The sequence below is a fragment of the Pristiophorus japonicus genome, chromosome 1 (genome assembly GCF_044704955.1).
Source record: "Pristiophorus japonicus isolate sPriJap1 chromosome 1, sPriJap1.hap1, whole genome shotgun sequence".
Classification (NCBI taxonomy): Eukaryota; Metazoa; Chordata; class Chondrichthyes; family Pristiophoridae; genus Pristiophorus; species Pristiophorus japonicus.
In genome coordinates, this window is record NC_091977.1 from 352,404,300 (window position 1) to 352,430,519 (window position 26,220).

The 26,220-nt window shown below is 43.7% G+C and overlaps 1 protein-coding gene across 3 annotated transcripts in view; it reads right to left on the reverse strand.

The window, feature by feature from the left end:
* Positions 1-26,220, reverse strand: part of deptor (DEP domain containing MTOR-interacting protein) — an 86,621-nt gene that overhangs the window by 26,978 nt on the left and 33,423 nt on the right. For all 3 annotated transcript variants that reach the window (XM_070890544.1, XM_070890525.1, XM_070890534.1), the window contains exons 3-5: positions 22,144-22,322; positions 17,315-17,438; positions 12,673-12,851 (exon numbers count right to left, since the gene is read on the reverse strand). In XM_070890544.1, the coding sequence (XP_070746645.1) occupies positions 12,673-12,851; positions 17,315-17,438; positions 22,144-22,322 (482 nt within the window). The remainder of the gene's footprint in view (positions 1-12,672; positions 12,852-17,314; positions 17,439-22,143; positions 22,323-26,220) is intronic.

The following is a 26,220-nucleotide window of genomic DNA, read 5'->3' on the forward strand; positions in this document are numbered from 1 at the left end:
TAAAAGCTGCTTTAGTTATTCATCAGTTCTAGACTGAACTTCATTATTACAGAAATTTCTTGGTAAAATTTGGGAAATTCCAGGTAATTATACCCCCCATTTCTGCCACTGCATGTGAATGTGTAAGTGTTTCAAATACACAGTTTACAGACATACTTTGTGACTGTGACCAAGTGCTGCAACATCTCATTCCTAGATTACATAAAGGCTAGTGTGTATCAATACATAATCATTACTGTCTGCTAAGTTGAAAACACCAGCGTTTATAAATGCCTATTCACATAAAAGCATATTTTGAAATGGACATGGCTTGTCTGACATTTAGTGCTGGATGAGCAGAAATTTCCTCCAGCTAAATATTGGGAAAACCGACACCATTGTCTTTGGCCCCCACCACAAACTCTGTTCCCTAGCCACTGACTCCATCTCTCTCCCTGGGAACTGTCTGAGGCTGAACCACACTGTTCGCACCTTGGTGTCGTATTTACCCAGAGAAGTGCTTCCGACCAGATATCCTCTCCATTAAGACTGCCTACTCCACCACCGGAATATCGCCCAACTCCACCCCTGCCTCAACTCATCTGCTGCTGAAACCCTCATCCATGCCTTTTACGGTCTAGAGACTTGACTATTCCAATGCACTCCTGGCCAGACTCCCATCTTCCACCTTCCATAAACTGGAGCTCTTCGAAAACTCTGTTGCCCAAATCCTAACTTACACCAAGTCCTGTTCACCCATCACCCCAGTGCTCACTGCCTTGCAGTGGCTCCCAGTTAAGCAATGCCTCGATTTTAAAATTCTCATCGTGTTTTTAAATCCTTCCATGGCTTCGCTTCACCCCATGCTGTAGCCTGCTCCCACCCTACAAGCCTTCAAGATCTCTGCACTGCTCTAACTCCGACCTCCTGATTTTTATCACTCCACCTTTGGTGCCCATGCCTCGGCCCTAGGCTCTGGAATTCCCTCCCTAAACCACTCCACCTCTCTCCTTTTTTAAGATACACCTCAAAATCTACCGTTGTCCAAGCTTTTGGTCATCTGTCCCAATATCTTATTGGCTCAGTGTCAAATTGTGTTCGATAATGCTCCTGTGAAGTACCTTGGGACTACATATTACTACGGTAAAGGCACCATATAAATGGTGTTGGACTTTTATTGGGCTCATTAAAATCAAACACCAATTCATTTAACATTTTCTGCAAATGTCCCTTCAATGATTTTAAAATTGATTTAAAAAGCCTTTTTTCACCTCCCCAAATGTTCTCCGCCCTCTCCTAAAATGCATCTGTCCAGGCAGGAGTTAAATTCTTGGGCACAAGTTGCTCTCTGGTACCCACATAAAATCACCAATTATGTGAGCATGGACAGCAAATTCCAGCAAGTTTTCCATTGTCCAAGACATTATAGACAAACCTGAAACCAACGCATTTGTACACACACTCATGTGTGCTTCCCCCCTACCCCCATACTGGTTAAAAAGAGTCAAATATAGTGCATGAAAAAAAATATTGGAACCAATTTTTTTTAAAGTTATATGAGCAGTTGTAAATTTTATTTAAGCTGCTTTGAAAAAAACCCAGAAACTGGACTTCTGTCCACGGTAATCAGTGTTTGAGATAAAGACATTTGATCAGAATTTCAGGGATAACTAATCTGACAACTCATGCCAAATTCCTCCTTGTGCCATGGTTTAATATTCCTGTTAAACTCTCTGGCTTGGTGAATGATTGGATGAAAACTTGAGATCGTCGTCTTTGAATGGTGGGGAAAGAAGCAAACAAGGAACAAAGAAAGAGAAAAGTCCTTTCTATCCCAAGACAGAAGTTGGTTAGAAAATAAGACTCTTGCAGTCTGAATTGAGTTAGTTGACCAGGGATAGACAGTTGTAGGGTGCTATAATTGGCCATTGTGCTTTGGGGAGGGGAGGGGAGGGGGAGGGGGAGGGAGAGAAGAAACAGCCGAGTCTCCTGCTCACTATCCAGCAGCTATTCCTGTCACGCAAGGACAAAATGTCAGGCCTGCCTGTGAAACACTTCGATTGAACAGCCAGCTGACACACCGACAGGGCTCAAATGTGAAGGACGTGCCCTTGGGAGTTACTGGGATGGTACCCATAGAAACGGCCAGAGTCAACACTCGAAGGGGAGGACGGAGGGAGAAAATTGGCAAAAAAAAGTAGCCCCCCCCCCCCGCCAAAAAAAAAAACCCAGAATTACTAAAAGCACACAAAGACTGAAGGATGGAATCCAATTCCTTGAAAATATTGTAAAGAATATGAATTTGGCCAATGTTTAATGCTTCTAAGAGGGTTGGCATGATGACACAGCCCTGTTTGACCCCGGTCCAGACGTGGATTGGGTCTGTGATGGATCCGTTGGTAAGGATCACAGCCTGCATGTTGTCGTGAAGCAGGCGAAGGATGTTGACAAACTTTTGGGGGCATCCGAAACGGAGGACGCTCCATAGACCCTCACGGTTGACAGTGTCAAAGGCCTTTATAAGATCGAAGAAGCCATATATAAGGGCTGGCGCTGCTCCCTGCAGCTGTCACGCTGCAAAGATCATGTCCGTTGTGCCCCATAGGGGACAAAATCCGCATTGTGATTCCTGGAGGAGCTCCTCGGCCACAGGGAGAAGATGGTTGAGGAGAGCTCTAGCGACAACATTCTCAGTGGCTGACAGCAAGGAGATTCCCTTGTAGTTGCCGCAGTCGGACTTGTCCCCTTTCTTAAAAATGGTCACAATCACTGCATCTCTCAGATCTCCCGGCATGCTCTCCTCCCTCCAGATGAGAGAGATGAGGTCATGTATCCACGCCAACACCGCCTCTCCGCCATACTTTAGCGCCTCAGCAGGGATTCCATCCGCACCCATAGCCTGGTTATTCTTGAGCTGTTTTATGGCTTTGCCTACCTCGTGCAACGTTGGAGTTTCACTGAGTTGGTGGCAGATCGCATGCTGCGGGATGGAGTCGAGAACACTCGAGTCAAAGGCAGAGTCTCGATTGAGGAGATCTTCAAAGCGTTCCTTCCATCGGGCCCCGACAGCCTCGGTGTCCTTGATGAGTGTTTCCCCGTTCTTGGTCAGGAGTAAGGTGGGGCCTTGGGTGTTTGGACCGTAGATGGCCTTGACTGCAATGAAGAATCCTCGCATGTCGGCCAGTTGTTGCATCTCCTGTGCTTTCTCCATCCACCACCTGTTCTTCGCTGCCATGCTCCACCTCACAATCAACAAGCTACCCGCTGGAGTGGAACTAAACCACAGAACCAGTGGGAAGCTGTTTAACCTACACCGCCTCCAGGCCAGGTCCAAGATCACCTCAACCTCTGTCGTTGAGCTGCAGTACGCGGATGATGCCTGCGCCTGCGCACTTTCGGAGGCTGAACTCCAGGATATAGTCAATGTATTCACTGAGGCATATGAAAGCATGGGCCTTACCCTTAACATCCATAAGACAAAGGTCCTCCACCAGCCTGTCACCGCCGCACAGCACTGCCCTCCAATCATCAAGATTCACGGCGCGGCCCATTTCCCATATCTCAGAAGCCTCTTATCAACAAAGGCAGACATTGATGCGGAGATTCAACATCGCCTCCAGTGAGACGGCCGAAGTCTGCACCGTCTGAGGAAAAGAGTGTTTGAAGACCAGGCCCTCAAACATACCACCAAGTTCATGGTCTACAGGGCTGTAGTAATACCCACCCTCCTGTATGGATCTGAGGCATGGACGATGTATAGAAGGCACCTCAAGTCGCTGGAGATAAATCACCAGCGATGTCTCCGTAAGATCCTGCAAATCCCCAGGGCTGACAGACGCATCAACATCAGTGTCCTCGTCTAGGCTAACATCCCCAGTATTGAAGCACTGACCACACTATCAGCTTCGCTGAGCAGGCCACATAGTTCGCATGCCAGATAAGAAACTCCCTAAGCAAATGCTTTATGCGGAGCTCCTCCATGGTAAACGAGCCAAAGGTGGGCAGCGGAAGCGTTACAAGGACATCGTCAAAGCCTCCCTGGTAAAGTGCGACATCACCACTGACACCTGGGAGACCCTGGCCGAAGACCGCCCGAGGTGGAGAAAGTGCATCCGAAAGGGCGTTGAGCGTGAAGAGGTCCAGCGTAGAAGCACACGGCAAACCAGCCCCACCCACCCCTTCCCCTGACAAATGTCTGTCCCACCTGTAACCGTGTCTGTGGCTCTCGTATTGGACTGTTCAGCCACCAGAGAACTCACTTTGGAAGTGGAAGCAAGTCTTCCTTGATTCCGAGCGACTGCCTATGATGATGATGCTTCTGAAGGAAACCAAAATCTTACACTGACACTTAATAGGCATTTCAGCAGGTCAAACAATGTTGGACGCTTGGGAAATCTGACACTTGCAGGGAAGAGAATTTTCCTACAATTAGCACATTAGTGGGCATACTGGTAGCACTTCCCAGAGAGGCAGCCAGTCCTGTAACTGAGGGAGTACACAAAACAGCTCTTCAGATTTCAGACATTTACTAGTACAGTAAACTGAGAATTGGTTGTGCAGAACAAAAGCACAGAGGGCAATAAATGTTACATTGCCAATGTCAGCCCCATCCCAAGAGCAAATATAAAGTTGTCTAGTGAATATAGAGACATCAAGCTGAATATTGCATATTAAGCTCTGTGGCTCATGGTGAAACAGGTAAAATCAGGGCAAATAACCGTACAATTTTAAAATTGAACCCTTGGTTAGGAGATTTTCAAGCTAGTAATCACCTTTGCAGAGATGTGACAAAAGTATTAAACTGTGCCCTCTAAATGTTTAATAGCTTTAAGTTAAAAACTCAGTTAAAACATCAAAATTCTCAATAATAAAATCACAAGATTATAAATACAATGCACCATTGAGGGCAGTGTTCTCAATATCCCCATTCATGAGCTCAAGCACTTATGGGAACAGAAGTCCTCTGTAATATATCATCCATTAAACCAAATGGAAACCTAATTTCACCCAGTATGCTAGTGTTGGTGTTACAATTCAGTGTCCTGAGTTCAAGAGAACACAATCAGCCGAGTTTCGGCTCTCAATCATTGGCCCAGAATTTGCAGTCAGCAGCAAAGCGAAGACATTTGTTGTTGGCCCCGAAGTACGCTTCGCACAAGGATCCCACGATCCAGATCGAGAAATTTGGGTTTTCTGACCTTCAAGTCAATGGATTGGAGTGGGGAACCCCTTGTTCAAACTACTGTGACTTCATCAGGCTGTAAGCAGCCAATCAAAAGGCAGAATTCTCAGACAGCGAACAAGGAAGTGAGTAAGCTCTTAATTCTAACTTTTAAAAAAAAAAGAGCAAAAGAAAGATTGGGGCTCTCACATGGGGAGAAGGCAACCCTGAAATAAAGATGGACAAACTAACATTTTTAAATTTTTATTAAAATGGACAAATTAAAATGAGTTTCCCAGGCCCTTTAATTTGTTTAGCAGTAATAAGGCTGTTAAAACCCCAGTTACATCTAATCGCTTTGGGTCTAACTTTTAGTGGGGAATTTAACAGCGTACTTACTGCGGAAGAGCTGAAGTTTTGGTCAGTTTCCCTGATTTGAGAGATTTCACTGATTGCCGGCACTGTGCTGGGGCGGAGCAGCCAGTTTCAGAGCTGTTAATGACAGACCGCAGCCGGGATTTCTGCATGTGCCAAATCCGGAAGTTGTGGCCAGTTTCAAAGATGGAATGACAGGGAATGCTGCCAGCTCGCAGTCAGCCCGACCGCAAATTCCAGGCCATTGTCTAGTGACTCAAAAAGATGTGCATGCGTGACCTTTACCCACATTTAAAATCCCTTTCCGTTTATTTTTAACTCAGTATTTTTTACCACTTTCAGCCCTGCAACAAACAGGGCACCCTGGAGATGATCTTCGTAAGATCATATGATTTGTTGCACAATAGTACAGAGTAACAGAGTGCGTTTTATTACCTCAAGATGCCTATTGACAGCCACTAATCCTTAGGTGGTGCAATCTGAGACTTAAGCATTGCTACTGAATCATCATCTGCAATACATGCTGACACATGCCTCTGCAGGTGACTGGTAGAAAACATTTCGGACTTGCAAAGCTGAACAAAGGATTTTGTAATACATTCAAAGCTTTTAGCAACAACTTTATACACCTGATCAATGTTGGCTGTAATTTTTCTTTGGGCTGCGCGGCCTATTCAAAATTCCACGCATACGCAGTTTTTCCAATTTAACAGCCGGCTAACTGGCTGCACAGAACCTCCAGAGCGCTACGTGGCTGCTTAGAGAATATTGCACTTAATGCTTAAATTGGGTTGATTGGAATTAAATTACTGTCATGTACAAATATTGACAAAAATGTATTCAAAACAAATGTCTCCTAATAACTCAGTGCTGTAAATAGCATGCACTGGTCAACACCAACATACTTGTACAGTTTTCTTACTTCTTTCCCTGCATATTATTCTGAAAGTAGCAACTCCTGCTATGGTATAGTATGGTTCTGAACATGCTGGCAGCCATCTTACGCGTGTCCTCTGGCTACTCCACTGGAAGGGTATAGCGATCACAGCTGAGACCAACCCCATCCTCATTCAACACCCACACATGCCAGCAGGGCATCACAGAATAGAAATTAGGAGCAGGAACCCTGGATAAGTTTCCACTTGCGAGCCTTGGGATCCATTAGCAAATTGTAACATACACACCCGCTACTATCCTGCTGAAATCAGATCAAACCCGAGGCTTTTCCATCATTTAGCGCATTTAATCAGAGAACTTCGAAGTTTTTATGGCCCAATAGACAGGTAAAGGCCAAGCCAGGTTTAAATACAAGAGCTTATCGGTGGGAGGAAAGTGAGTGAACATTTGGTCTACTAGAAACAACAGCACCAGGTGTACCTAAAAATGAGGTGCCAACCTGGTGAAGCTGCAACACAGGACTACATACATGCTCAGCAGTGGAGCATTGTGCTACAGACAGGGCTAAGCGATCCCACAACCAACGGATGACATCAAAGCTCTGCAGTCCTGCCAGATCTCGTTGTGAATGGTGGTGGACAAATAATAAACTAACGGGAGAAGGCTCCATGAACATCCCGCTTAGTGGGAAAGCGGGTTGTGGATAGGACAGAGAGAGGCTGCAAAGAGATTTAGATAGATTAAGCGAATGGGCTAACGTTTGGCAGATGGAATACAATGTCGGAAAGTGTGAGGTCATCCACCTTGGGAAAAAAAACAGTAAAAGGGAATATTATTTGAATGGGGAGAAATTACAACATGCTGCAGTGCAGAGGGACCTGGGGTCCTTGTGCATGAAACTCTTTTTGGATTTGCAGGTGCAGCAGGTAATCAGGAAGGCGAATGGAATGTTGGCCTTCATTGCGAGAGGGATGGAGTACAAAAGCAGGGAGGTCCTGCTGCAACTGTAGAGGGTATTGGTGAGGCCGCACCTGGGGTACTGCGTGCAGTTTTTACTTAAGGAAGGATATACTAGCTTTGGAGGGGGTACAGAGACGATTCACTAGGCTGATTCCGGAGATGAGGGGGTTACCTTATGGTGATAGATTGAGTAGACTGGGTCTTTACTCGTTGGAGTTCAGAAGGATGAGGGGTGATCTTATAGAAACATGTAAAATAATGAAAGGGATAGACAAGATAGAGGCAGAGAGGTTGTTTCCATTGGTCGGGGAGACTAGAACTAGGGGGCACAGCCTCAAAATACGGGGGAGCCAATTTAAAACCGAGTTGAGAAGGAATTTCTTCTCCCAGAGGGTTGTGAATCTGTGGAATTCTCTGCCCAAGGAAGCAGTTGAGGCTAGCTCATTGAAGGTATTCAAATCACAGATAGATAGATTTTTAATCAATAAGGGAATTAAGGGTTACAGGGAGCGGGCGGGTAAGTGGAGCTGAGTCCACGGCCAGATCAGCCGTGATCTTGTTGAATGGCGGAGCAGGCTCAAGGGGCTAGATGGCCTACTCCTGTTCCTAATTCTTATGTTCTTATGATGGCGGAGCCCAGCACACAAGTGCAAAAGACAAAGCTGAAGCTTTTGCAACCATCTTTAGCCAGAAGTGCCGAATGAATGATCCTACTCGACCTTTTCTTGAGGTCCCCAACATTACAGCAGCTAATCTTCAGCCCATTCAATTCATTCCCCATGATATCAAGAAACAGCTGAGCGCACTGGATACAGCAAAGTCTATGGGTCCTGACAACATTCCGGCTATCGGCTGAAGATTTGTGCTTCAGAACTTGCCGCACCTTTAGCCAAGCTGTTCCAATACAGCCACAACACTGGCATTTAACCGACAATGTGGAAAACCGCCCGGGTATGTCCTGACAACAAAATGCAGGATAAATCCAATCCAGACAATTACCACCCATCAGTCTATTCTCAATCGTAAAGAGAAAAAAAAGACTTGCTGTTACATAGCGCCTTTCATGACCACCGGACGTCTCAAAATGCTTTACAGACAATTAAGTACTTTTTGGCGTTATAGTCACTGTTATAATGTGGGAAATGCGGCAGCCTATTTGCGCACAGCAAGCTCGTACAAACAGTTATGCGATAATGACCAGATAATCTGTTTTTATTATGTTGATTGAGGGATAAATATTGGCCAGGACACCGGGGATAACTCCCTTGCTCTTCTTTGAATTGGTACCATGGGATCATTTACGTCCACCTGAGGGGGCAGACAGGGTCTCGCTTTAACATCACATTCAAAAGATGACATTTCCGACAGTGCAGCACTCCTTCACAGTGCATTGGAGTTTCAGCCTAGAGTTTCCCCTGGAGTGGGACTTGAACCCAAAACCTTCTGACTCAGAGGTGATGTGTCTCACTGAGCCACAGCCGACAGCAAATATTGAAAATAGGTGCAGGAGTAGGCCATTCGGCCCTTCGAGCCTGCAGCACCATTCAATGAGATCATGGCTGATCATTCATCTCAGTATCCCTTTCCTGCTTTCTCTCCATACCCCTTGATCTCTTTAGCCGTAAGGGCCATATCTAACTCCCTCTTGAATATATCCAATGAACTGCCATCAACAACTCTCTGCGGCAGGGAATTCCACAGGTTAACAACTCTCTGAGTGAAGAAGTTTCTCCTCATCTCAGTCCTAAATGGCTTACCTTTATCCTTAGACTGTGTCCCCTGGTTCTGGACTTCCCTAACATCAGGAACATTCTTCCTGCATCTAACCTGTCCAGTCCAGTCAGAATTTTATATGTTTCTATGGAAGGTATTGTCGACAGTGCTATGATGCAGCATTTACTCACCAATAACCTGCTCAATGATGCTCAGTTTGAGTTTCGCCAGGACCACTCAGCTCCAGATCTCAATAGAGCCTTGGTCCAAACATGGACAAAAGAGTTGAATTCCAGAGGCGAGAGGAGTGTGACTGTCCTTGACATCAAGGAGCCCTATTACAATTGAAGTCAATGGGAATCTGGGGGAAAATTCTACACTGGCTGGCGTCATACATAGCAGAAAAGAAGATGGTGGTTGGTTGTTGGAGGCCAATCATCTCAGCCCCAGAACATCACTGCAGGAATTCCTCATCACAGTACCCTAAGCCCAACCATCTTTTCTTTTATTCGTTCCTGGGATGTGGGCGTCGTTGGCAAGACCAGCATTTATTGCACATCCCTCATTGCCCTCGAGAAGGTGGTGGTGAGCCGCCACCTTGAACCGCTGCAGTCCCTGTGGTGAAGGTATTTTCATAGTGCTGTTAGACAGGGAGTGCCAGGATTTTGACCCAGCAATGAAGGAACAGCAATACATTTCCAAGTCAAGATGGTGTGTGCCTTGGAGGTGATGGTGTTCCCATGCGCATGCTGCCCTTGTCCTTCTAGGTGGTAGAGGTCATGGGTTTGGGAGGTGCTGTTGAAGAAACTTTGGCGAGTTGCTGCAGTGCAGAGTGTAGATGGTACACACTGCAACCACGGTGCGCCAGTGGTGGAGGGAGTGAATGCTTAAGGTGCTTCATCAATGACCTTCCCTCCATCATAAAGGTCAGAAGTGGGGATGTTTGCTAATGACTGCACAGTGTTCAGCTCCATTCGCAACTCCAGATAACGAAGCAGTCCGTGCCCACATGCAGCAAGACCTGGACGACATTCAGGCTTGGGCTGGTAAGTGGCAAGTATGACTATATCCAACAAGAGAGCATGTAACTACCGCCCTTTGACATTCAATGGCATTACCATCACCGAATCTCACACCATCAGCACCTTGGGGGGGGGGGGGGGGCTGGTGGGGTTACCATTGACCAGAAACTTAACTGGACCAGCCACATAAATACTGTGACAACAAGAGCAGGTCAGAGCTGGGTATTCTGCGAGTGTCTCGCCTCCTGACTCCCCAAAGCCTTTCCACCATCCACAAGGCACAAGTCAGGAATGTGATGGAATATTCGCCACTTATCTGGATGAGTGCAGCTCCAACAATACTCAAGAAGCTCGACACCATCCAGGACAAAGCAACCAGTTTGATTGGCACCTCATCCATCACCTTAAACATCTATTCCCTCCACCACCGGCACACCGTGGCTGCAGTGTGTACCAACCACAAGATGCACTGCAGCAACTCGCCAAGGCTTCTTCAACAGCACCTCCCAAATCTATGATCTTTACCACCTGGATCGGTATTCACTAAGGAGGACACAAACAACCTTCCGGATATAAAAGGGGTCGGAAGGTCTAGTAAGGAGGAGGAACTGAGGGAAATCCTTATTAGTCGGGAAATTGTGTTGGGGAAATTGAAGGCCGATAAATCCCCAGGGCCTGATGGACTGCATCCCAGAGTACTTAAGGAGGTGGCCTTGGAAATATTGGATACATTGACAGTCATTTTCCAACATTCCATTGACTCTGGATCAGTTCCTATGGAGTGGAGGGTAGCCAATGTAACCCCACTTTTTAAAAAAGGAGGGAGAGAGATAACAGGGAATTATAGACCGGTCAGCCTGACATCGGTAGTGGGTAAAATGATGGAATCAATTATTAAGGATGTCATAGCAGTGCATTTGGAAAGAGGTGACATGATAGGTCCAAGTCGGCATGGATTTGTGAAAGGGAAATCATGCTTGACAAATCTTCTGGAATTTTTTGAGGATGTTTCCAGTAGAGTGGACAAGGGAGAACCAGTTGATGTGGTATATTTGGACTTTCAGAAGGCTTTCGACAAGGTCCCACACAAGAGATTAATGTGCAAAGTTAAAGCACATGGGATTGGGGGTAGTGTGCTAACATGGATTGAGAACTGGTTGTCAGACAGGAAGCAAAGAGTAGGAGTAAATGGGGACTTTTCAGAATGGCAGGCAGTGACTAGTGGGGTACCGCAAGGTTCTGTGCTGGGGCCCCAGCTGTTTACACTGTACATTAATGATTTAGACGAGGGGATTAAATGTAGTATCTCCAAATTTGCGGATGACATTAAGTTGGGTGGCAGTGTGAGCTGCGAGGAGGATGCTATGAGGCTGCAGAGCGACTTGGATAGGTTAGGTGAGTGGGCAAATGCATGGCAGATGAAGTATAATGTGGATAAATGTGAGGTTATCCACTTTGGTGGTAAAAACAGAGAGACAGACTATTTGAATGGTGACAGATTAGGAAAAGGGGAGGTGCAGAGAGACCTGGGTGTCATGGTACATCAGTCATTGAAGGTTGGCATGCAGGTACAGCAGGCGGTTAAGAAAACAAATGGCATGTTGGCCTTCAAAGCGAGGGGATTTGAGTACAGGGGCAGGGAGATGTTGCTGCAGTTGTACAGGGCCTTGGTGATGCCACATCTGGAGTATTGTGTACAGTTTTGGTCTCCTAACCTGAGGAAGGACATTCTTGCTATTGAGGGAGTGCAGCGAAGGTTCACCAGACTGATTCCCAGGATGGCGGGACTGACCTATCAAGAAAGACTGGATCAACTGGGCTTGTATTCACTGGAGTTCAGAAGAATGAGAGGGGACCTCATAGAAACGTTTAAAATTCTGACGGGGTTAGACAGGTTAGATGCAGGAAGAATGTTCCCAATGTTGGGGAAGTCCAGAACCAGGAGACACAGTCTAAGGATAAGGGGTAAGCCATTTAGGACCGAGATGAGGAGAAACTTCTTCACCCAGAGTGGTGAATCTGTGGAATTCTCTACCACAGAAAGTTGTTGAGGCCAATTTACTAAACATATTCAAAAAAGAGTTAGATGAAGTCCTTACTACTAGGGGGATCAAGGGGTATGGTGAGAAAGCAGGAATGGGGTACTGAAGTTGCATGTTCAGCCATGAACTCATTGAATGGCAGTGCAGGCTAGAAGGGCTGAATGGCCTACTCCTGCACTTATTTTCTATGTTTCTATGGATGGACAAGGGCAGCAGGCACATTGGAACACCATCATCTGCAAGTTCCACACCATCCTGATTTAGAAATATATCGCCATTCCTTCATTGTCATTGGGTCAAAATCCGAGAACTTCCTCCCCAACAGCACCTTCACCACAGGGACTGCAGCGGTTCAAAGCAGCGGCTCATCACCACCTTCCCTAGGGCAATTGGAGATGGACGATAGATGCTGGCTTTGTGAGTGATGCCCACATTCTAGGAACAAAAAAAAGTTAATTATAATATATATTTAATTTGGGAAGAACCATTTTACATTGCACTTCAAAAAATAATCAATTCTCACCATGTTGAATAATGACATGCTCCAGCAGCCTACAACAGAGCTGTTCCCCTTCACTCCTTATGGCAACTTCGCCTTCTTGTATCAGCCAGTCGATAAATTCACACGCTACGAAAGCACGCTGGTATTTCACTCCTTCCTCCTCCCGTGTCTGCATCAGCAAGTTCTCAGTGCTCATCAACCTATCATGGCAAAGATATAAATACAGCCCTTGACTTAAAATAGTTATGTCGATATAAACAATGACTGATCCTGGAGAGAATAAAAACAGGAATCCACAAAAAGGGATGCAGCATCAATGCTCTTGAATCTAAGCCAAAACTCAATCACAAGAGACCTTTCAGGATTTCACAATGAATTATTCTTGAATATGGTGATACACTTAGTGGCAACTACTAAGGGAGACAAGTTCATGACTTCAAGTTTGCTTTTGGCTTAGAAAATCTTCATGGAAGCTCTGCATAGGAGAAGGAAATGTATGATGACATGATTTTCAAATTCAAGAAAATATTAAAAAAAATAAAAGCACAAATATAGTAAAGCTTCGATTTATTTATTCCATGCACAGCCACTGGACCTCATACATTGCACCCAGGTTTTTTTTTAAAAAACAGGCAACTGCAGACATTGCATGCAGGAATTTCCAAAGACAGATCCCTGCTAATTTTCCTCACCTTTGCTTGTACTTTAACAGCATTTAAGTAGAATTTTGAGGGGGGCACAGAAAGGAGGAAAAGGAGGAAAAAAGAAAAAGGACAATTTAAAAAGCACAGGACATCAGCCCGTCCATGTCTCCTAGTTACTATGTAAAGCCAAACACAATCTAAAAGCATAACTACCCCACTCATGTTGAGTTGCACAACACTAAGATGCTTTCCACTTTCATTGACCAAAAAAAAAGTTAAACGAAACTTACTGTATTTTCACCAAACACAAAGTAGGACTACATTTCTTAAGATTTAGAATGAAGAACAAAGTTCAAAACAAAAAAAAGAGTAAAACTAAATTTACTTCCTACGCCAATAGTTCCCAACTTTTGGAACAAATGTTGGAATTGACGAATAGTTTTATTTGCTAGTCTGATATCAGATTATTTCAGTATTTAATATGGCCTCGTAAGTTCTGAGTGAAATGACAAATGAAACAATGACGTTTTCTGTTTCAAAAACTAAAATTTTTATTTTTGATTAAACACCACACCCCCTCCCCCATCACCCAACTAAAATACAATAAATTTGGGAATAAAATATGAGAATTTCAGTTTAGTCCAAGAGTAAATTTGAAAATATCGAGATCAGACTAAAAGAAAATCATTTCCAAGACAAACCACTGAAAGAAATCCACCTTTGACAAAAAGAAACACCATTTACTTCACACTACTATTAGTACACCACCGGCATATTCCTCCGGGTCTAATCTCCATTCAAATTATATTGATACCACCATGGTGATCATTTTAGTAGACATAACCAATCCGTCCTGCACTTCAACAGTCTGTATCCACTTTTATTCTTTTACAGGTTCTCCGATCTAGTTTTGGAAGAGCAAGTTATATACCTCAATCTCCCTCCTTTTTATATTCCACATTGGGGAGTCAGTCTCGAGGTTAGAAGTGGAGCCCTATGGTGGTAGAGAGTCCAGACTGGCTCCCCACAATGACTTGAACGAGTAACCAGCTGGCATGTCATAAAGCCAGTTTTTCATGGATCTGCGACAGTTTGTTAGTTAGAGAGCTGGTTTGCACCAAGTCTGTAAGTGACAGGAAGATTCCAGTCAACCACACTCCAGTGGTATGAAAGTGTCTTCATAGAATACATAGCTCCTTGGATTCCTGCAACTTCATATACATCACAAAATGAACATCTTTGTGTGTACTTTGATTTAATATTGAGGATACTATTAGAACATAAAAAAAGGATGGGACTGCCATGCATGTTGCATTTAAACTGATTGGAAAAACTTCACCTCATGTTTGCAACAGAAACAGAGTGACTTCAACTTTCAAATTTACTGGACATCAATTTTTTCTAAAATGCAGCCAAAGTTCAGGAGGTTGGATCCAACAAGAGTTGAAGCAGTAAACAGGATGGTGGAAGGAAAATGATAACAACTATCATGTTTGTCTTAATTACTCAACATCAAGTAGCACCAGTTAAGCAGTGATGTTACTGGGAAGAGTGAAAAAATGCAACAATTTGACAACCTCATTTTTCTTTACCATCTATGGTCAAACGAGTCAAGATTTGCCAAATAGAACTATTCCAATCGTTAAGGCAATAAGTGGCAGTCATACTGGCCGGAAAGATGGCAGGTTCAGCTCTGGCTCTGCACGGTTAACCGGTAGCAGTAAGGAACACTACAAGTACTGACAGTACTACTCTATTAGGAAGGGGAAGAAAATGGTCTTGCATTAGAAATACACATGTAGGCCAAGGACAGTCGGCTCACTCGTGACATTCTACCAATTGACTAGCCTGCTGACATCTGAGCCTAAGCACAGTATGTGAACAATGGCCACCTGAGGGATATCGGAAGGTTATGACATCAGTCAGTGCCATGGGAACAGAAATAGAGGGGGAGATTTTTTTTCTACATTACAAAGTTTTCCTAAGAGTCACAAATACTGACTAAGCAATGAAAGCAGATGCATTTGACAATCACTAGACTGTTCAAAGTTACAGCAATTATCATACAAATAATTAAATAGTAACTAACTATCTGCAATGTTTGCCCAAAAGAAAATTGAGAGAGATGCAGAAAATTAATTGACAGAAATCAGATATACATGCCCTAGTTACCGTAGGAACTGTAATTAGTCATTTGAATTTGGACCAGTGTACACACATTTATACAAATAGGACAGTTAAATGTGCTAAAACATATCCAACTCTAGTGAGCAGAGATGTGTGTTAACTCTTTCGTTTCTTTGCTCTCTTTCTACCAGTGAGCAATAATTTCACTTTCAATGACATGGAATATGGACAAATTGATAAAATCTTGCTCATTCACAAAGTAAACGGCTCCCTACAACAAATATTAACATTTTTAAACTGACGTTCCAATCAAAAAAGTCATTACCTACTGCCACTGATTCAGAACGTTTTACCCCAAATAAGAGATGCCAAAGAGAGAAACCCTTACAGCTAGGCATGGAAGACAGATTACAAGCCTCAATATTTTCATTTAGCAATAGATATTATTAGTTACTTTGCAAAATGACAACTCTAGCACTTTTGTGGGGAAGGCATTTTACAGTTTCCATTGTAAGCAAGCTGACAACCAATTAGTCAACTATTCCCCCCAAACAGACAAGTGAGGGTTTAATATTTAACATATCAGGCCATCGATGACACTCCTGCAAAAGGCAAACAGAGCCTCAATCAACATTCCAAAGTAGCTATCCGCTGAGACCACTAAACGAGAGATGTGCCCAAGATGCCCAGCAGCAGATCAGGGGCAGGAGATGCTGACTGGCCATGGTAAGTGCTGCAGATCAGTGCCTTTTAGCAGTCACAGGGCCAGGAGGAGGAGTGCTCCCTCCAGGCTTCAAGAAAGCCTTCAGCCTTCCCTAGCCCCAATGTCCTGCCCCGCACCTACCTCAGCCAATAACAGCCCTGATGTCCTGGACCCTGCCCTACCTCCCCAATGTCCTGGCCCCTGCCTGCCACCCCCCTCCCAGACATCCTGCCCCAGCTGCCCCCACTTCAATCACGGCCCTGATGTCCTGGCCCTCCACTGCAATCATGGCCAGGTGTCTGTCTCTCTGTCCCACCCCACCCAATGGGGTAAAACGAGGATGTCTGGGCCACCTCGACACTGATCCACACCCCCCTCCCCCCAGCCCGGATTGTAGCCAGGAGCCTTCAGCCTCCACTGACTGCCAAGGACTGTCCCCACAACCGCCTGGCTGCGGCCTCCTGCCGCTTCCGAGTGCTCCCGCCCATTATAGATGTCAGTTGTCAGGCAGAGTCTGCAGAAAGCTATTTAAATGAGGCCTTGCCATTTAGATCAGCATGGCCTCCACATCTCTGGCCTGACTGTGTTTTCCCACTACCAGACTCCCCGCTTATGCTATGTGTATGCACTAGGCCAAGTACTGCCTGAAATGTCTTAATGTTCAGCTAAGGGTGCTGCATATATTCTGATCAAACACCTTAAATGTACAGCAGCAAAATGAGGCAACTAATCATCACTCAAGTAGGAATAATCACAGTTGAGGGCCTAAATAAGCAGCAAATGAAACACTTGACCCAGAGTCAAGATGTGATACACTGCTCATATTTTCCATCTATTGCATTCACTGCAGTTAATGAAACCCACAAAAACTGAGGCACATTCACGAAAGGTCATCGGCCTAAAACATGAAATGTTTTTCTCTCTCCACAGATGCTGCCTGACTTGCTGAGTAGTTCCAACAGTTTCTATTTTTATGTCAAAAAATACTTGGACTTGCTGTCTTCAAGCCCATCAGTATACAATATTTACCACCCTAATAACTATACAAGAATTGACACCAGCATTAGCAAAGTAGCTTAAACACCTAGACTGTCATTTCCTGCAAGGCAATAAGTGGGCATAAAGATTACCAGCATGCCAAATATAGGCCTTAGTATTTCTCCATCTCAGGCAAACGAAATCCACCTACTTTTCATACATCCTTTGGCCCCTTGTGAAAACCTTCACTTCGCTATCCAATGGGAAAGTGCCATCATCTTTTCTGAAGCGGTAGAAAAGTTTGGCATCCTTAAATTCCTTATGCTCATCACAAACTAAAAAGAAAGCACATAAAAATTCATGATTAACACATTTTGGAATCAGCTAATTCGAAAATATTACGCTCCGGGTGCTTCAGGAATATATTATGCATAATACAATACCACAGCAATAGTTTATTGCAGATTACTTTATCTTATCAACTCTGTTTTCAAACTAACCACCGTCAGATCACATATTTGACCAACAGTAGCACTGAATTATAACTTGAGTGATATATACAAAATTCAGAAAGCAAACTGATATATGGATATTCTTCAGCTATGTATACTTCTTCCATTCTGAAATATTGAACTTCAAACAGATGAAACTTGCAAAAGGATCGCAGGTGGGGGATCAAGAAGCTTACTTGAACAACCCACATTTAACAGTTTACAAAAAATCAGGATGTTCTTACTGTTCATGTATAGCACATTCTCACAGAATTCAACTAATGGAAACAAGTTTGTTTGCTGGCAATAGTGAAGTTTGTATGAAGAGATACCTACTACATTTAATATTAACAGTTACTTATTTCTTTGCATCACTTCCTTATTTCTGTTACCAATATTTAGCTAATTACCACTTTAGAATAACTTGTTTGTTATTCATTATATTTAGGGTGTTGACAACTGATGATAGGCTGTCTGAAATGACTATGACCCTCCCCCCGATTAAATCATAGGCTGAGAAATGGCCTTCCCTGCAATTGCCTGACCATCAATAAGATGGCTGGGACCTCAATGTGGAGCCGGGTGAGAAACAGAATATGGCAAACGGGATTTGCTTTTCCAAAGCAGGGGTGGGTCTGGAGCAGGAAGGGACCAGTGAGTAGCCAGATTCTCACATGGCTCAGTTGGGTACATTTGAGATAGAGCTGGAGAACATGGATAATTGTAATAAAATGTAAGTTTAAACATGGGGAGGAAAGTGTTGCATGGAGACAATGGATATACATTATAACGCTCACACATACTTTTGAGGTGTGCATATCAAAAAAAAAATTGTAATATGGGCCAAAATTTGCAGTGGGTAACAACAGAGAAATAACAGCCCCTCTGAATCCGACAGCAACTTTAGATGCGCACGTGCGCATCTAAACACAGAAATCATGAGATTGCAGTCAGTCATTCACTGCTCCAACACTGGCTACACCAAGCCCGCCCCACCCCACACCCCCTCCCCCTCCAACCCCCCTCCCACTCCCCCCCACCAAATCACCAGCAATCACGGAAATCAGCGGAACCGACAAAAACTTGGGCTTTTCCACGGTAATATGGCTGTTAAATATTCCATTAAATGTTAGACCTTGTTGAAATAGGTGTAACTGTTTTTTTTTAAATTAGTTCATGGGATGTGGGAGTCACTGGCAATCCCCAATTGCCCTGGAGAAGATTGTGGTGAGCCTCCTTCTTGAACAGCTGCAGTCCTTGTGGTGAAGGTACTCCCACAGTGCTATTAAGGAGGGAGTTCCAGGATTTTGACCCAGCAACGACGATATACTTCCAAGTCAGAATGGCGTGACTTGGAGGGGGAACATGGAGGTGTTGGTGTTCCCATCCGCATAACAGCGTATTGAGTGCTAAACAAACTATATGGCCCTGAAAAACATTTTCATTTTGTGGAGTGTCAAATTTCTCCATGATAAAAATTTAAATTTAATTTTAAACTTTGTTCGCGACAATTCAGGTTCTACCATATCCCCATGTGAGAGCCTCAATCTTGGTTTTGCTCTAACATTTTTAAGAAGTCGGGATAAAAGCAGGTTGTCATTTCCCTGCTGCCTTGTGTGAGAATTCTGCAGTGTGATTGGTTGCTTAGACAGCTTGTTGCCATCACAGATTGGGTTAGGGAATCCCAACCAATGTTCCGCGAATTTGAAATTTGGGGGCGCAGTCCCTTTAACGGGCTACATGGCCCATTCAACGTTTCGTGCATGTGCAAAATTTCACATTGTAAAAGCCAGTCCTGGGCTGCGTGGGACTGGCCGACAGCTTAGAGGGAATGTTGATCCTCACTATACTGCACTGAAATCACTTGGGCGTCAGAAAAGGCAAACTCCTCACCAGAGATCGCGAGAACTCTGCGGGCAGCTTTCTTCAGGGCCAGCGGTGAATGCCTTTGCTTTGCCACTGACCGCAAATTCCAGGTCTTTAAGTTTAGAATAATTCCATGTTGGAAAGTGAGTAGTGTGGGAACAACAGTGTCGCATCAGACCATAGGGTTGTTCTGAACACACACTGCAAGCATCCAGTCTCAATCACTTTGCTTGATGTGAGTGTAAATCCTGCTCTACCCACCAGTTAACAACTGGAGCTAGATCATCATCATCATCAGAAGGAGGTTGGGATCAAGTTACCTGCTTAGAATGGCAAATGTCTTGGATGGAAGGATAGGGAATTGTATAGGATTACATAGAATATACAGCACAGACACTGGCCATTCAGCCCAACCAATCCATGCCAACGTTCATGCTCCGTTTGAGACTCCTCCCATCTTTCCTCATCTAAATCGATCAGCATTACCCTTTATTCCCTTCTCCCTCATATGCTTGCTTAGCCTCCCCTTAAAAGTATCTATACTATTTGTATCAACCACTCCGTGGTAGCAAGTTCCACATTCTCACCACTCTCAGGGTAAAGAAGATTCTTCTGAATTCCCTACTTGATTTCTCGGTGACTATCTTATATTGATGGCCTCTAGTTATGCTCTTCCCTACAAGCGGAAACACACACACTATCTATTCTAACAAAACCAGTCATAATTTTAAAGCCCTCAATTAAGTCACTCCTCAGCCTTCTTTTTTCAAGCAAAAAGAGACCCAGCCTGATCATCCTTTCTTTATAGATATATCCTCACATTTCTGGTACATAACATAAGAAATAGGAGTAGAAGTAAGCCATTCGGCTCCTCGAGCCTGCTCCGCTATTCAATAAGATCATGGCTGATCTTCTACCTCAACTCCACTTTCCTGCACTATCCCTTAATTCCCTTAATATCCAAAAATCTATCGATCCACATCCTGAATATACTCAACGACTGAGCCTCCACAGCCCTCTGGGGTAGAGAATTCCAAAGATTCACCACCCTCAGTGAAGAAATTTCTCCTCATCTCAGTCTTAAATGGCCTGAGAATGTAGATAGAAGGTTTGCGAATGTGTTAGTAAGGGATCATGGGAAAATGGCCAAGAGCAATTGTCCAGCTGCGATATTTGCCCTGTCAACACAAACTAAGGATTACTCAAGAGTTGTGGTCAAACACGAGTTATGTGAAAAAGCAAAAGTCAGACATGATTCAAACGAGGGGCTGCTATAAACAGCAGTAAAATAAGGAAGTGTGATGAGATGCGAAACAATAAACACATCCCTGGAGCCCGCCCTATTTGGAGAGTTGTTAGCCTGCAATTGGGTATGCTATGGGGGAAATCGACCAATGATTGTATAAACTGAGTGTCACTCAAATGTGTTCTGTTGTAACAATGTATAAGTGTTGAGCTTTTGTACTGTTACGAGACTTGTCAGGAGAAAGGTGGACAGGCTCGAATCGAGAGTGTTCCCTTTATCTTAACAGGTCCCGGCCAGATAATCTACAGAATAAAGGTCTTATGTTGCTAAGACTAAAAGTGTTCGTGTGTCAGTGAATTCGCTGAAACAGATTGAAGGGAAAAGAATCCAGTATCAACAGGCCGACCCCTTATTCTGAGACTGCGACCCCTGGTTTTAGACTCACCAACCATCCTCACTTCATCTACCCTGTCAAGCCCTGTAAGAATCTTGTATGTTTCAATGAGATCACTACTCAATTCTTCTATACTCTAGGTCTCATCCTTGTAAATCTTCTCTGCACCCTCTCCAGTGCCTTTATATCCTTTTCATAATGTGGCAACAAGAATTGTATGCGTACTCCAAGTGTGGTCTAACCAAGGTTCAATACAAGTTTAGCATAACTTCACTACTTTTCAATTATATCCCTCTAGAAATAAACCTTAGTGCTTGGTTTGCTTTCTTATGGTCTTGTTAACCTGTGTCGCTACTTTCAGTGTTGTATTTGTACTCAGAGATTCTGTTGTTCCTTTACCCCACCCGAACTCGCGCCCTCCAAGTAATAAGTGACCTCATTATTCTTCCTACCAAAACGTAATACAGGTTGGACCTCTTTATCCGACACCACCCCTCGGCCGGCATGATTCCGGTGGCCGAGAGCAGAATGCAGCCGACCTCTACTCTGACTTTGGGGGCTCGCCGAGGGCGCCGACCTCGGGCCGCTGACCTCCCCTCATCTGGAAAAATCCCTTATTCAGCACAGGCCAGGCCCTAGGGTGCTGCATAAGGGAGGTTCAACCTGTACCTCACATTTATCGGTGTTGAATTTCATTTGCTAATTATATGCCCATTCTGCAAGTTTATTAATGTCTTCCTGTAATTTGCTGCAGTCCTCCTCAGTATTACCTATCCCCTCCAATTTGGCATCACCCACAAATTTAGAAATTGTGCTTTTGATTCCAAAGTCTAAATTGTTAATATAAATTGTGAAAACAGTGATCCTTTTAAATCACCACTCTTCACCTTCTGCCACTTTGAATAGCTACCCTTTACTTTAATACAGCATGGTGTAAAATCTGGGCTCGCTCAATCACATTAACCAACTGTTTAGAGAAAGTGCACCACTGAAACTAAAAAAAAAATGGTCTTTTGAAATGATTAATATTGATGTGAACTTACCATGATGGATGACACCATGATCCAATAGTTTTTGCATCAACTTGATTGCTGTGACCCGGTCAGCAGCATCTTTGTGATCTAGAAGCCAATCGATTAATTCTTTTGCCACAAAACAATTTGGATAGGTTCTAAGATGATATCGCCGATCTTTGATAATCTTTTCCTCATGAAGCCGTAGCCTGAAAACACAATAGAAATAATTTAATGAAGACGAAAGCCACAAAATATTCTGAACTGCAAGTTCCCCCCGGCAGTTATCAGAGGTATCTAAACACATTGCAGACAGTAAACAAACTGATTAGAAACACAAATTGATCCATCCTTTGACAGATTATGAGTCGCTTCAGTTGACCAGGAATAAATTGAGAAATTATTACAATAGCAGGGAATAATAAATATATTTGCAGCAAGTAAAAAAAGGAGTCAGAAGTGGGTCACTGAAAGATCCCAGAGATGGTATGATATTCAATGACCAATGAAACATAAATATACGAAATTAATTATTTAATTCATAGATGAGGCTGTGGGCAATCTCCCCAGGATGCCAGTTGAATTTCTGGAAGGAATGGAAGTACCACCAAAAAGAAACATGAATATCAGACAGGGCACAAGGAAGACAAGCCAAGCCACCAGGCCCAGGTGGACTTCATACAAGCGTACATAAAAAGTGGCTAACAAAATCAGTTATGATCTTGTCGCCAGCTTTAGAAATAGAAGCAGTACTTAAGGATTGTAAAGTTACGAACATATCAATCTTGAAAAGCAGCATCAGGGGACGACAGGTAACTGAGCCCAAAAATCAGTGTAGGTAAATTATTAGACGGCATACATAGAGGGGATAACAAAACAAAACAAGGTATGGGATGGTTCTAGGAAGTCTAGGATGGGTTTATGGGTGGGAAATCTTGTTTAACGTATTTACTGGAGTTCCTTGAGGAACTGATTGACCACAGAAATTCTGTGGATATGATGGTTAGATTTCAGCAAGGCTTTTAATTCTGCATCACACAAAAGTATTCACAAAGTAGCAAGGCGTGAAATAGACAAGCTTCTGAGGTTTACTAAAAATTGGCTAGCCTTGAGAAAACAATGGGTAGTTGTGAATGGAGCTGTGATGATATGCATGGGGTTCTAGCAGGATGCCAGTTATAGTGTATAAAAATGATTAGGAGCTGAGGAAGGAAACAAAGTGGGGGTGGGGAGGGCGGAGGGTTTCAAATAGGGAAGAAACACACCAAATACAAAAAAGATCTGGATAAGTTGGAATGGTGGGTCGATGACCAGCAAATTACATTTAATGTGGAAAAGTACATGGTAATGAGAATTGGGAAGGATGAACTTATTGGCTCTTGACTAGGCTACAGGAGAAAACCCAGGACAGGGATCTGGGGGTAGCTCACTGAAGCCAGCAATGCAGTAGTAAAAGCTAATCAGGATGTGTAGCCAGATCAAGAGAAAAAAATCCCAGGATGTGACAATGAGTCTGCATAGAACAATGGTATGGCTGCACCTCAAGTCTTGCGTACAATTTTGGTCATCAGACTACAGCAAGATTATCTAGGTACGTAGCCAAGTTTGCTGACAATACAAAGATGGGAGGAAAAGCCGTGTGTGAGGAGGACACACAAAATCTGCAAAAGGACATAGACAGGCTAAGTGAGTGGGCAAAAATTTGGCGGATGGAGTATAATGTTGGAAAGTGTGAGGTCATGCACTTTGGCAGAAAAAAAATCAAAGAGCAAGTTATTATTTAAATGGAGAAAGACTGCAAAGTGCTGCAGTACAGCAGGACCTGGGGGTACTTGTGCATGAAACACAAAAGGTTAGTATGCAGCTACAGCAAGGCCAAAGGAATCTTGACCTTTATTGCAAAGGGGATGGATGGAGTATAAAAGCAGGAAGTCTTGCTAGTTATACAGGGTATTGGTGAGTCCACACCTGGAATACTGCGTGCAGTTTTGGTTTCTATATTTACGAAAAGATATACTTGCTTTGGAGGCAGTTCAGAGAAGGTTCACAAGATTGATTCCAGAGATGAGGGGGTTGACTTATGAGGAAAGGTTGAGTAGGTTGGGCCTCTACTCACTGGAATTCAGAAGAAATGAGAGGTGATCTTATCGAAACGTATAAGATTATGAGGGAGCTTGACAAAGTGGATGCAGAGAGGATGTTTCCACTGATGGGGGAGACTAGAACTAGAGGGCATGATCTTAGAATAAGGGGCCGCCCATTTAAAACTGAGATGAGGATAAATTTCTTCTGATGGTTGAGGATCTGTGGAATTCGCTGCCTCAGAGAGCTGTGGAAGCTGGGACATTGAATAAATTTAAGACAGAAATAGGCAGTTTCTTGAACGATAAGGGAATAAGGGGTTATGGAGAGCGGGCAGGGAAGTGAACCCGAGTTCATGATTAGATCAGCTATGATCGTATTAAATGGTGGAGCAGGCTCGAGGGGCTGTATGGCCTTCTCCTGCTCCTATTTATGATGTTCTTATGTACTAGTGTCAGTGCAGAAAAATCAACCAAACTGACACCGAGCCCAAGTCATCTAAATGGTGAGAGGGTGAAGATCCTAGGATTGTTTGCTCTGGAGTAGAATGCTCAGGGGAGATGTTATTCAAGATCCTCAATTGCACCGCAATATATTGGAGATTGCCACAAAGTGGAACTGGGCAATACGAGCACAGGTTTAGAAGAGTGAAGACAGTTTAGCTTTAACTTGTTTATACAAAGGGTCAGGAACCAAAAGAAAAGGCCAGAACAACAGAGAGAAACAGACTGCCTTGGGAGCAAAAAAAAATTAGGAATAATTTAAGGGAACATTGGAAAGATATTTGAGAGGGTGGATGATTGAGAGTTATTAGGTTTGGTTACTCTACAATTTGTAACAATCCAACAAAACCAATTAACAACTGCTGCAAACAGCAGTTTATAAAGTGATGTACCATGGAGCTAAAAGGTTACAGTAAATTCTAAATGAAGTGGCCTTCGAACAGGTAAGAAAAACAGATGTTTTCAGCTTATTTTCTTCATCAATTGATTAAAACGAGAAATCTTTTGCTTGTAAATTAGACGGTTATCAAGAAAACTAATTTGAAAAAAAAAATCGAATGGAAGAATTAATTCAACCATCTTTGCAACAGCAAAATGGAAGTCCAAACTCCACTGAGAAACCGATACAAAGCGACACTTTTGAATCATTCAATCCCCTTTGCGGCCTGCAACACAATCAGCCTTTCATTACTCACTGTATAATGACATTTCTATAATGAACACATTATATTTCACTCAATTCTATTTAAGAACCGTTTTATCCCACGTGTTACAAAACCTCAAGAAAAACTAAAGGAGGCATTGAAATGCCCTTTGATTTGAAGGTTATTTACAAATTGACTTCAACGTTAATTACCCAATGAACACAAACTTTATGCCCACTCATATCTTTCTCTAGTTTCTTTCCCATCTCCCCGAATGTACTGAGCTTGTCTTGTCCATGAGACCCACCTCCTGCTCCCACCAAACTGCTAACCACGCAGCATCGCTTCCTGGCCCATTATGTTATGTTCACCCATCACTACTGTGCTCGCTGACCTGAACTGGCTCCCGGTCCAGCAATGCCTCAATTTTATAATTCTCATCCTCATGTTCAGATCCTTCCATGGCCTAGCCCCACCCCATCTCTGTAACCTCCTCCAACCCTATGAGATCACTACACTTCTCCAATTCTGGCCTCCTGCCCATCCCCAATTCTCTTCATTCCACCACTGGCAGCCGTGCCTTCAGCTGCCTAGGCCCCAAGCTTTCCCTCCATGAACCTCACTGCCTCTCTTCTCCTTTAAGATGCTCCTTAAAACATACCTCTTTAACCATGCTTTTGGTCACCTGTCCCAATTATCTCCTATATGGCTTGGTGTCAATATTTGTATGATATTTGCTCCTGTGAAGTGCCTTGGGACATTTTACCATTATAAAGTCGCTGCATAAATACAAGTTGTCTTTGTTATACTACAGGTCATTAAAAAGTGATACTGCCCCCACTGTGACAAACAAAACTCCTGCTAGAAAGAGACTTCAG